We start from the raw sequence: 12,500 nt of genomic DNA, 5'->3' as shown, positions 1-12,500 counted from the left end.
TAATTTTCGTAAGTGTTATTTCTTTTTTCTAGTTCGAAGGATTATTCAGATTTAACATTTAAAGTCAAGTCATTATATAATTTTCACATCGTAACATTTTTGTCCTAATCTAAGTTTTGTTCAGACTTAATATTTCAAATGATTTATTTTGTTATTATGTAAATTCTTGTCAAAGTGTTGTAATTTATATAGAATATATTTATTTTTGTATTATTACAATGTTTAGAATAGGATCCGCACGAGCCATAGTATAATATATTTTTGGTGCCCAGACCTGGGAGCCATAATCATTTCATACATACATACATATATATATATATATATATATATATATATATATATATATATATATATATATATATATATATATATATATATATATATATATATATATATATATATATATATATGCAGAAGAACCATAGGGAAAATGAAAATACGAAATATACGTTTAAGTCCTGACTAGTTTCGTGATACTTCTTCAGAGGACTGATTTATTGAGAGAGAGTTCTTTACATTTTATAGGGAAAGCAAACGTACGAACATACATATAGAGATTTAAAGAACAATGACACTCCCTTACCAGCTACCTGGGCTTGAGTCAGGTGTTAAGTGGGCGGAGTCCCCAAGCTCATTAGACACCTGCCACTAGAAATTACCCTTTTTAGCAGGTGTCTAATGAGCTTGGGGACTCCGCCCACTTAACACCTGACTCAAGCCCAGGTAGCTGGTAAGGGAGTGTCATTGTTCTTTAAATCTCTATATGTATGTTCGTATGTTTGCTTTCCCTATAAAATGTAAAGAAACCTCTCTCAATAAATCAGTCCTCTGAAGAAGTATCACGAAACTAGTCAGGACTTAAACGTATATTTCGTATTTTCATTTTCCCTGTGGTTCTTCTGCATCTGAGCATCACGTTTTCCTGTGATTTTTATGCATATATATATATATATATATATATATATATATATATATATATATATATATATATATATATATATATATATGTATATATATATATATATATATATATATATATATATATATATATATATATATATATATATATATATATATATATTCATTTGTCTCTTTTCATGATCTTAATACTGTAATTGCTACTGATTATTCCATATATATTTCTTTAATAGTAACATTCATAGTGCAATTTAAATAGAGAATTAGCTTTCTTAGTACATCTAGCAAGGTAAATGAAACCCTGAGAATCCTTTCTCCATGCATTTTGGAAGAACAGTAGTTCCTTGACGAAAGTTGAACGAAACTATGTAGAGAAAGCCCTGTTCATGCGAACCACCTACTCTACTGCTTACCTGCATTGCCATGATATTGTCCCACGCTCTGCAGAACGTAACCGGGAGGGTCCCCTGTTTCCCCAACTACAAAGCCGTCATAAGTAGCGTGGAATGTTTCTGATCCTTGAGTAATCAGGATCTGGATTGGGTTAGATTAGATTAGATTTGTGTAATTCAGGCAATATGACTAGACGTTTGGGGCCTGGAGGCCATTCAACACCGAGGTGGTAGTTGGTGGAAATTCCAAAGTTATAGGCATACTGCAAATTTGTAACTAAGAGATATGATGCAATATGATGGAAGAAAGGAGACTGAAGTAAGGATGCAATTAAAAAATGGGCTAATAGTACAGATAAGAGCTAAATCATTGCTGCAAATAGCCTTTTCTTTTATGCCTATGGTTTAACATACTGGGTGCACTGACGACACTGCCTTCCTAATAATTAAGTAATCGTTAAAGGAAAAGATTAAGACATTAATGGCTAAAAGACTTTTGTAATGGCCATGAAAAGTGAAAAAAACGTAAATAAATAAATGATATGACAAGACAAATATATAAGAAAAAAAATTACATATGTCTATTGTACGAAAATCTATCTACTGTTAGTGACGAGTATTGGTCGTCCACAGTGCAAGCGCTTATTGGTTATGATAGAATGACTTTCAATAATAGGTTTCGATTAATCACGTGATTATGGTTATTACAGAAATGCCTAAGAGTATAGGCTACAGTACACTGCATCTGAACGTTACAGAAATCACATTCATGTAGCTGGATTTTGCACTGATTATCCTAGTCAAGTGTCCTTCATTATAAACCTACCATGCTCGTGTTTCTAAATAGATTTCCTATGGACTGATCAAATCTATGTTATTTACAAGAGAGAGAGAGAGAGAGAGAGAGAGAGAGAGAGAGAGAGAGAGAGAGAGAGAGAGAGAGAGAGAGAGAGAGAGAGCGCGCATGGTAGTATGTATATATTAGCGAATTTTAATGAAAACGGGTGACGATAAATAATTCATCAATATTAGAAATATATAATGATCACAATTTAACGCAAATTGGCTGTTTATAATCTGAAGGTAGACGTATTTCGCTCATTAATTTCAGAAAAGGACTAAAATTGAATAATATTCTTACCTGTAAAACATAGGGTTGATCAACATCTACCTCATCTTTGTTCTTGGTTATACTATACAAAACTTCTACACCTGAAGTAAGAATAAAAGTTACTTATTAAGTTAAAATGTCTTCGAGAAAAACGTTCGTATTTCATTATTTTCCATTCTGTAGATCACTTATGGCTATATGAAGTTTCTTAAGATACTTACTCGTAAAAAAACGGCCCAGGTCATAAAAGTTGTTTCTTCCAGGAAAACTGGTATCAGGTGTATAGTATACAGCTGTCCAGCCATTGTCATTAGGGTCGGGATTTTCAAGTTCACAGATTACCTTTGAGGAAAGAAAGGGTCATTTTAGAACTTGAATAACAATTTGATGAGTCACCCTTCCCTCATAGAAAGAAGACGCAGATGTCTTGGCACAGTGTAAAATCCGGACGTCGGATGCCGTCCGGGAGAATAGAAAATCGCTTGTATCACCGGGAAAGACTCGAAAATACACCTCTTTTTTTTTTGTGACTGGTAATGTTCACTGATACTTTCTGTTATTTTCTGAATAAATGTTCGAAAAATATTGGTTTATTTTCATGTTATTGAGAATAATCTCAATCGGACGTCAACATTACACTAACTGGGTAAAATAGCGGGCAGTTAGATAGTGTAATGTTGACGTCCGATTGAGATTATTCTCAATAACATGAAAATAAACCAATATTTTTCGAACATTTATTCAGAAAATAACAGAAAGTATCAGTGAACATTACCAGTCACAATAAAAGAGGTGTATTTTCGCGTCTTTCCCGGTGATACAAGCGATTTTCTATTCTCCTGGACGGCATCCGACGTCCGACGTCCGGGTTTTACACTGTGCCAGATGTCTTATGTAAAGAAAATGAAATTCAAATTCAAGTGAATGACTATTATAGTCACGAGCAGAAAAAGCGTTTCTACTAAATACCGGGTGTTTTCCATAGAAAAATTTCCGTTTTCTTCGAAAATGGCACTCAATTTAACTGCAAAAAAAAACTTGATTATCTGAGAAATAATAATCAATTGGGCTAGCGTGCGCAGCTCAGCTTGTACCGCTTGCCAGTACATAGGAACTTGATGTTTGTTTTTATGTTTGTTTGTTTTTTTCTTTTCTTTTTTTTCATTTCTTTTTTTTTTTTTTTGGTTTTTTTTTTGCGAGCAGATCAATCTCGAAGTGAAGCAAAAACCATTAGATTTCTAAATCCCCGTTATTAAAAGGTCTAAAGGGGTTTCAGCTTATTTGCTGTCGAAATAAAAGTCAAATTCAGTGAAAGAACATTATTCACCATAGAATTTTTTTTCTTTTCTTTTAATGTTATCCTGTCCGTTACTATATTTTTTCCGTTGTTCCTGTAGTAAATAATGTGTTCTTACTGAATTTAACATTCATTTCGACAGCAAATAAACCGAAAACTCGTTAGACCCTCTAAGAACAGGGATATCTCACAGAAAAAAAAATAAACATCAAAACTCCTACGTACTGGCAAGCGGTACATCTGAGTTATAAAGTATAACCCCATTGATTATTATAGCTTGGATGATTTTTTTTTTTTTTTTTTTTTTTTTTTTTTTTTTTTTTTTTTTTTTTGCAGTGAAAAAAAATGTAATATTCGAAGGCATCGGACGTTTTTTTCCGGCCGTAGGTATATTACAACCCTAATTTCAGCAATAATCGTTCAAAAGAAATTTTTGTACGCTATACAACAACAACAACAACTACTACTACTACTACTACTACTACTACTACTACTATTATTATTATTATTATTATTATTATTATTATTATTATTATTATTATTATTATTATTATTATTAAAAATACGCATTTCCTTACATTGACTGCCATTGGTTCCGAAGCTTTGTAGTAGATACGGTACCAATAGGTTTTATCGAAATTGTCCACCAAGTTAGAACATTCAGTAGGCCGCTTCATTTCCGCTGGAAGAGAGAGAGAGAGAGAGAGAGAGAGAGAGAGAGAGAGAGAGAGAGAGAGAGAGAGAGAGAGAGAGAGAATTGAAAATTATTATAATTTCTATAAAGACTGTTTTTCATAATGAAAGAAAAATTGCTTGCCTTTTATTTTGGTATGGTTGCTCTAAAATTTAATTTTAGTGATATTTCAGAATATTTTCACATTTACCAAAACTATTAATTCTATTTTGAATAATATTTCTATAATTAAATTAAACACCTTGTAAGGACACCGCTCCCTCTGTCGTCCAGAAATTCAATAAATTGTCTATTTATTTAAATTCTCCTTTCTCCACACCGTGGCTTCCTATGTATATGTATTCCGCTCCCTCAGAGCTACAATTTGACATATGTATTATTTCATTACATGTTTCTGTTTACTTGCAATTCGTGTATTTGTTCATGTGAGAAAACATATATTTTGGCGGGAAGTTCAAGCTGAATTGGCGCCTACGCCATGCTACCTTTCCATCCGCACCCTGTATTATATCCCCACGCATATTTGAATAAACTATCAGTTGATGTTGGTGACGCTTGTCTCACTGTCCTTACAACTGGTGACCCCGGAGTTGAAGGAGCATCAGCGGTTTTGGCTTTGCCATTAAAAGACTTATTACAGCCGTGCTACCTTCTCTTTACTCCGTTACCTTAGGCGTGAGCTTCAGCCTTTGGTTCTCCCACACTTCGGTGCATGTAAGGCAGTAGGATGAGCTTAACCGACATATCAACTTCCACCTCTTCGCCGACTCGTCGTCTGACCACAATGCCGGAAGCAACACACCCATCGCGCCCAGTCCTCGCCTCCACGCCCAAAGTCAAACTACCGCCCTTTTCTCAACACAACACCGCTTCCTGGTTCCTGAGAGCAGACGTACTCTTCCGAGTTGCTAGGCTCAGTGACTCCTGTGTCAAGGCCGACATTGTTCTTACCTCCATCCCGGAAGAGGTATTCGACAAGATTTCCCCATGGCTCGACGCCCAGGCCGGCCAAGTTTCATACGACGACCTGAGAACGAAACTCATCGGTATCTACTCCCTCTCCGTTTCAGCAAGGTCACAGAAAGTCCTGGACCTCGCCGGCAAGCCCATGGGTGACACCTCTCCTGTGAAGGCGTTCGACGAGTTAACCGACTTGCTTATGCTCCCCGAAACAGACAGCAACGGCCGACGGCGTGAAATTAGCCTATCTCACGAGATCTTCCTTCGACGCCTACCACAGGACGTAAGGGCCCAATTGACAGACGCCGACACACTTCCAATGAACGAACTCCTGTCGAAGGCTCAGAAGCTCCACGAGGCCTCCAAAGCATCTCGCCTCGGAGCATCATCAGTATCGTCTTTGTTCTCCTCCTTCAGCGGCTGCTCTTCCATAGACTCCTCAGCAACGGCCCCTGAGGACGACGAGATCAACGCTCTAGCAAAAAAGAAACCGCCGCAACCAACACGACCGAACCCTAGGACTAACCCAGCATGGTGCTTCTACCACCAACAGTTCGGCAGCGACGCCAAGAAATATAAGGCACCATACAGTTTCCCTAGAAGAAGACGCCAGAAGAATCCACCTACCACCATCGCAGCCGCAGCAAACCAAAACAAGAATGGTTTCTATATCCTCGATACCGTTTCCAACCATAGACTCATGGTAGACACCGGCGCAATGCAGTCAACGTTACCACCGTCCCAGTCCGACCTACACCGTGGTCCCAACAAAAACGCTCCCTCACTCGTCGTCGCCAACGGATCTCCCATACGATGTTATGGGACCAGGACCCTGAAAATATCTGTCATGGGCCGTTCGTATTCTTGGCCCTTCGCCATCGCTGACGTCAATCGCCCCCTCCTCGGTGCAGATTTCCTCGCTCACCACGGACTCCTTGTCGACGTCGCTAACAAACGTCTCATCGACACGGGAACCTGCCAGTCCCGCGCCCTAGAAGACGGCCCTGCAACAATGTCCATATCTGCCGTAATGACGTACCCCTACGCCGACCTCCTACAAGAATTTCCTGACGTTTTTAAGCCCGAGCTCCGACACTCGCCAGGTTCCCCCTCCAAGCACGGGATCTACATCCACATCACGACGACAGGTCCTCCTACTCACGCCAAATTCCGCCGCCTCCCGCCCCAGAAACTGAAGGATGCCAAACGCGCCTTTGAGGATATGGAAAGCATGGGTATTTGTAAGAAAGCATCGAGCCCCTGGGCATCTCCCCTACACATGGTAAAAAAGCCTGACGGGTCCTGGAGACCTTGCGGCGACTGCAGGCGCCTAAACCTCATCACGATGCCTGATCACTACCCTCTGCCCAACATGCAAGACCTAACGAATGCGTTGCACGGCGCGAAATATTTCACCAAGATGGACCTTTTCAAGTCTTACTTCCAGGTCCCCGTATTTCTGGAGGACATTCCGAAAACTGCCATTGTGACGCCGTTCGGATCCTATACCTTCGCATACTCAACCTTTGGTCTACGCAATGCCGGGGCGACCTTCCAACGACTAACGGATACCATTCTGGGCGACCTACCATTCTGGGCGACCTACCATTCTGGGCGACCTACCATTCTGTGTCTGTTACGTCGACGACATCCTGATATTCTCGAAAACCAAGGATGAACATCGGAGGCACGTCCGCACCGTCCTCAAACGCCTACAGGAGAACGGCCTGGTCGTACGTTTCGACAAGTGCACGTTCGGCGCGGAAGGAGTGGACTTTCTTGGTCACCGCGTATCCTCGTGCAGGGTATAACCCATGACAACCAAGGTTGACGCCATCAAAAGGTTCCCGATAACTACAACCACCCGCCAGCTTCAGGAGTTCCTGGGGATGGTCATTTACTACAGGCGCTTCATCCCCAACGTCGCACAGACCCTAGCACCCCTCGACGACGTCCTGAAAGGGATAGCAAAAAAACTTGAGTGGGGTTATCCTTAACAACAGGCATTCACCCGGACAAAGGATGCCCTCACGAAAGCCACCTCCCTGGCTTATTTTGACGACAACGATCCCCTGCGACTGACGACCGATGCCAGCAACGTTGCCTGTGGGGCTGTGCTGGAACAACTCGTCGATGGTTCTCCTCGATCGCTGGCATTCGTCAGCAAGAAATTGAAACCCGCCGAAACAAGATACAGCACCTTCGATAGGGAACTCCTCGCCGTCTACCTCGCCGTCCGACACTTCAGGCACATCCTGAAGGGCACACCCTTCACCATCGCGACGGACCATCAACCCCTCGTACACGCTTTCACAAAATCGACAGACGCATGGTCCTTCCGACAACAACGTCATCTCGCAACAATCGCCGAATTGGGGTGCACCATATGCTACGTTCCAGGAAAGAAAAACCCAGTCGCGGACGCCCTTTCAAGGATTGAAATCGACGCAATCCACCTGGGAATCGGTTACGCCAATCTTGCATCCGAACAGCGCACCGACCAAGAAGCACAGGATCACCTGACGGGGCCATCCGCGCTCAAGATAACTGCGATTCCCCTCGGACCAGCAAGAGTAACTATCCTCTGCGACACCAGCACCGGCCACCCACACCCCTGGATACCGGCCTCCTGCAGAAGAAAAATATTCGACATCATCCATGGACTTTCACACCCCTCGGGACGCACCACCGCTCGCCTTCTGTCTGAAAAGTTCGTCTGGCCAGGAATCAAAAAGGACGCCCGGTAATGGGCGAAGACATACATCAACTGCCAATCAAGCAAAATCAGCCGTCACACCGAATCGGGGGTAGGTGATTTTCCCTAACCAAAAAGACGTTTCGGTCACATACACATCGACGTCGTGGGACCATTGCCGCCTTCCGGATCTGCTCGCTACCTGCTTACGATCATCGATCGCTCCACAAGGTGGTTGGAGGCATCGCCGATGACCGAAGCTATGACTCAAGCATGCGCCGAAGCCCTTTTGTCGAGCTGGGTGAGCAGATTTTGCGTTCCTGACGACATCACGATGGACAGAAATATGGCTCGCTCTGGCAAACCTGATGGGGACGACACTCCCCAGCACCACGGCATACAACCCCACGGCAAACGGCATGGTCGAACGAACTCATCGCGCCCTCGAGGCGTCCCTGATGGCGAGCTGCACCGACGGGGACTGGAAATCACGACTTCCTTGGATACTTCTCGGCCTTCGCACTTCCCCTCGCGCAGATGGCGATCCTTCGCCTGCCGAAAAGGTTTACGGGGAGGCGCTCGCAGTTCCCGGCGAATTCTTTCCCACATCAACCGACGACACGCAGCTGGATCATCTTAGGGACATCGACAGGAAATTCAGGCCATGTTTCAAAACTTACCAGGACAGAACTAAGCATTTCAAGCCAAAGAACCTGGATGACTGCGGGTACGTATTTGTCCGTGTCGACGCCCATCGACAACCGCTAACCAGACCTTATTGAGGCCCCTACCGAGTAATTAAGAAGACGACGAAAGCCTTCCTTCTTGACGTGCATGGCCAAGAAGACTGGGTCTCAATAGACCGCGTGAAACCAGTGTTTCTCGAAGGGAGCGACACTGCCTCCGCCGGACCTGGCACAATGAAAGAAAAATCAACAAACGACGACGGGAGGAAGAGATCCTTACGCCGACCGCCTACGCGCCCCTCCGTTCAAAAACAAGAGGAACCCTCCGACGCCCGAAAAGATACAAAGATTAATCATCAGCCCTCTACGCCGCCCGATGTCTTTGGGGGGGGGAGTAATTGTAAGGACACTGCTCCCTCTGTCGTCCAGAAATTCAATAAATTGTCTATTTATCTAAATTCTCCTTTTGCCACACCATGGCTTCCTATATATATGTATTCCGCTCCCTCAGAGCTACAATTTGACATATGTATTATTTTATTACATATTTCTGTTTACTTGCAATTCGTGTATTTGTTCATGTGAGAAAACACATAGGCCCTATTTTGGCGGGAAGTTCAAGCTGAATTGGCACCTACACCATGCTACCTTTCTGTCCGCACCCTGTATTATATTCCCACGCATGTTTGAATAAACTCTCAGTTGATGTTGGTGACGCTTGTCTCACTGTCCTTACAACCTAGAATGGGCACTTTGTTGAGCGCATACCTTTGCTACCGCCACTTTTGCCACAAAGAAATTTGTCATCATGGCCTGAAAACTTTAATTCTCATGCATTTTCTGCAAGTTCATTGAGCTCATTGACCTTTGACCAAAACTGCTAACAAGGATATTGACATAATCATATCTTGTTGTATGTAACAAATAGGGAATTGAATTATGTACTTTTTGGGACGATTTTCATGTAAATCGGATAAACATTGGCCAAGATGTGGCAAAAAAGGACGTTTTCTTTACCTTTTCGTGACCTTGACCTTGACTCTTGAAAACCATTGCAAGTCTAAGAAAGATGATAAAGTCTGCAGAAAATGTTCAGAAAAACATTATACCAAGGAGTGTAATTCGCAAATGTCAAAATGTATTAACTGCACAAAGTTAAACAAACCAAATGACTGTATAGTAAGTTCTATGGATTGCAAAGTTTATGACTTGGAATGGAAAATATTAGTAGAAAACACTGATCATGGATACTAAGGACGCCATAAACTGCGGTTATGTAAATATACAATCTATGGGTAATAAAACTATTCAAATTCGAGAATTGATAAACGAGAAATATTTAGATATACTATAATTATCTGAAACTTGGTTAAATAACTTTGCTAAGGTTAAGATCACTGAAATGACGTCCCCCACACACACACATTCCACATACCGAGAGAAGGTAGGTCTGGTGGGAGTATCAGACACTTTATTCATAAAGGTTACTCAAATCTCAAAATGTTAAAAAGAATTAGTGTAACAAGCTTTGAATATATAGAAATAAATTTTACGCAAAAAAAACAGAAAAATATCCTTTGTAACAATCTACAAACCTCCTAGAACAAATACTAGTATCTTTTTTGAAGAATTCGGTGCTCTCGTTGAGATGATTATCATGGAAAAAAATGAATTAGTTATTTGTGGAGACTTCTATTTTTGGATGGATGACGCATCAAATCCTGATGCTTTGGCATTTAGTGAGTTATTAAAATCATATCAATTAGTGAATAATGTCCACTGAACAACTACTTTAACTGGATATACGTTGGCCCTAGTTTTGAGTCATATAAATGTTGAAGAGAAATGTACTATCTCCCCAGTGCACAAACTTATTACGTTTAGTCTACCTCTACAGAAACATGCATTAGTAAAGAAAATAAACTTTAGACATATATCAAATTTTTCTCCAACTGTATTTATTGAAGAAGTTACAAAGAAAATAAATGATGCTATCAACATTCCCTGTGATCATGATGACCAACGTCTGTTAGGAGCTAAGTGTGTTAACTGTCTTACGACCACTTAGAATAAAGTGAGTATGATACCATGTGCCCGCTGATGGAAAAGACTATAACTGTAAAAGACCAATCTCCTTGGTTTGATGGAGAAACTTTGGTGAAAAAGATGGAAAAAAGGACGTAAAGAAAGAAAGTGGAATAGGTTAAAAACTGAAGGTACTTGGGTAGAATACAAAATTGCTGCGCATCAATATAACTACCTACTAAGAAGGAAAAAAAGTGAATACTATAAGAGAAAGATCCTCGAAGCAGTAACAGATATAAATAAGTTATATCGTCTCCTGAATGGTATAATGGGAAATGTAAAAGAAAATAAGCTACCTGATGGATACAGTAACCAGGAACTAGCAAATAATTTTCTTGTATTCTTTAAAAACAGAGTTGAAAATATAACCGGGTCATTTGTAAATACTCAACATCAGATTAATGATACATAGATAAAATTAATGATATTTAACAATATAACAGAAGACTACATCACCAGAATTATCAAAAGAGCAAAGAAAAAAAAACTGAACAATCGATCCTATGCCAGTATCTGAAGTAATTGGAGAGAGAGAGACTTTTCTAGTCTAGCCGAAATAATAATGGGAATAGCAAATGCAAGCATTGATGAATGTAAGTTTCCTAAATCTGAGAAAATGGCTATAGTCACACCAGTTCTGAAAAGTACTGTGGATTACCAGGAATTGAGCTCAAATAGACCTATTTCAAATCTATCCTTTGTTTCAAAAGTACTAGAATACGTAATTCTTGAGGAACTAGACAGTCACTTAGAAGTAATAGTAGCTTTGCCTGACAACGCAATTTGCTTGCAGAAATGTATACTCTATAGAGACAGCCATCTGCTCTGTTGTAAATGATATGCTGGAAATGATTGATGAAAATAAATGTGGTATCTTAATATTACTCAATCTTAGTGCGGCTTTTGATACAGTGGTGCATGAACTGCTACTAAATGATCTACTGTGCATCGTCGTTGAAGATCAAGACTTCGAATACCTAAAAGACTACTTGGTTGGTAGAAATTGTGGTGTGCAAATTGTAAACTCTTATTCATCATATGAACCCTTAAACAGAGGGGTACCCCAGGGGAGTGTACTTGGCCCAATCTTATTCTGCATCTATGCTATCGGTCTATCGAAATTACTACAAAAGCATTGTGCAAAGTTCAAACTATTTGCGTATGACACACAAACTTACTTCTCCATAAATGATATAGATGACACTACTGAAACTCTAAACCATATCCTTAATAGTGTTAGAGAATGGATGTCAATTAAACAACTAGAATTAAATGGGAAAGAGAAACACTGTGAGAAGCTTGGGTGATATTCAAATGAACATAAATAATGACTCAGTGTCGATAAATAGTAAAGTTCGTGATCTAAGTGTATTTCTTGACTGTAACCTGCCTCTTAATGCCCAAATAAATAATGTAGTAAAAACTGATAAATTCATCTTTGAAAAACACATTCGGTCTCTTTCTTCTTCAATTCCACAAAAAATTGGTATATTGAGAAAGTATCTTAAAAGTTTCATTCATCAATCCATTCTGAAGGTGTGTTATCATTCTTTCACTCTACCTGGTTTTGAGTATTGTTCTCCTGTCTGGTGTTCAGCTGCTGATTCCCATCATAATTGGTTGGACAAAAACTTTCGGTCTATTAGATTTCTTATTCCTGAT

General features: G+C 40.4%; 1 protein-coding gene across 1 annotated transcript in view; it reads right to left on the bottom strand.

Moving 5' to 3' along the window:
* The window catches only part of LOC137625668 (uncharacterized), a 216,464-nt gene that overhangs the window by 201,334 nt on the left and 2,630 nt on the right, over nucleotides 1-12,500 (bottom strand). The window contains exons 3-6 of the mRNA XM_068356578.1: nucleotides 4,297-4,400; nucleotides 2,643-2,763; nucleotides 2,452-2,522; nucleotides 1,332-1,452 (exon numbers count right to left, since the gene is read on the bottom strand). Of these exons, the coding sequence (XP_068212679.1) occupies nucleotides 1,332-1,452; nucleotides 2,452-2,522; nucleotides 2,643-2,763; nucleotides 4,297-4,400 (417 nt within the window). The remainder of the gene's footprint in view (nucleotides 1-1,331; nucleotides 1,453-2,451; nucleotides 2,523-2,642; nucleotides 2,764-4,296; nucleotides 4,401-12,500) is intronic.

Source organism: Palaemon carinicauda, chromosome 32 (genome assembly GCF_036898095.1).
Source record: "Palaemon carinicauda isolate YSFRI2023 chromosome 32, ASM3689809v2, whole genome shotgun sequence".
NCBI classification, from domain to species: Eukaryota; Metazoa; Arthropoda; class Malacostraca; order Decapoda; family Palaemonidae; genus Palaemon; species Palaemon carinicauda.
The sequence above is the reverse complement of the archived record's forward strand: the minus strand, read 5'-3'. Positions and strand labels throughout refer to the sequence as shown.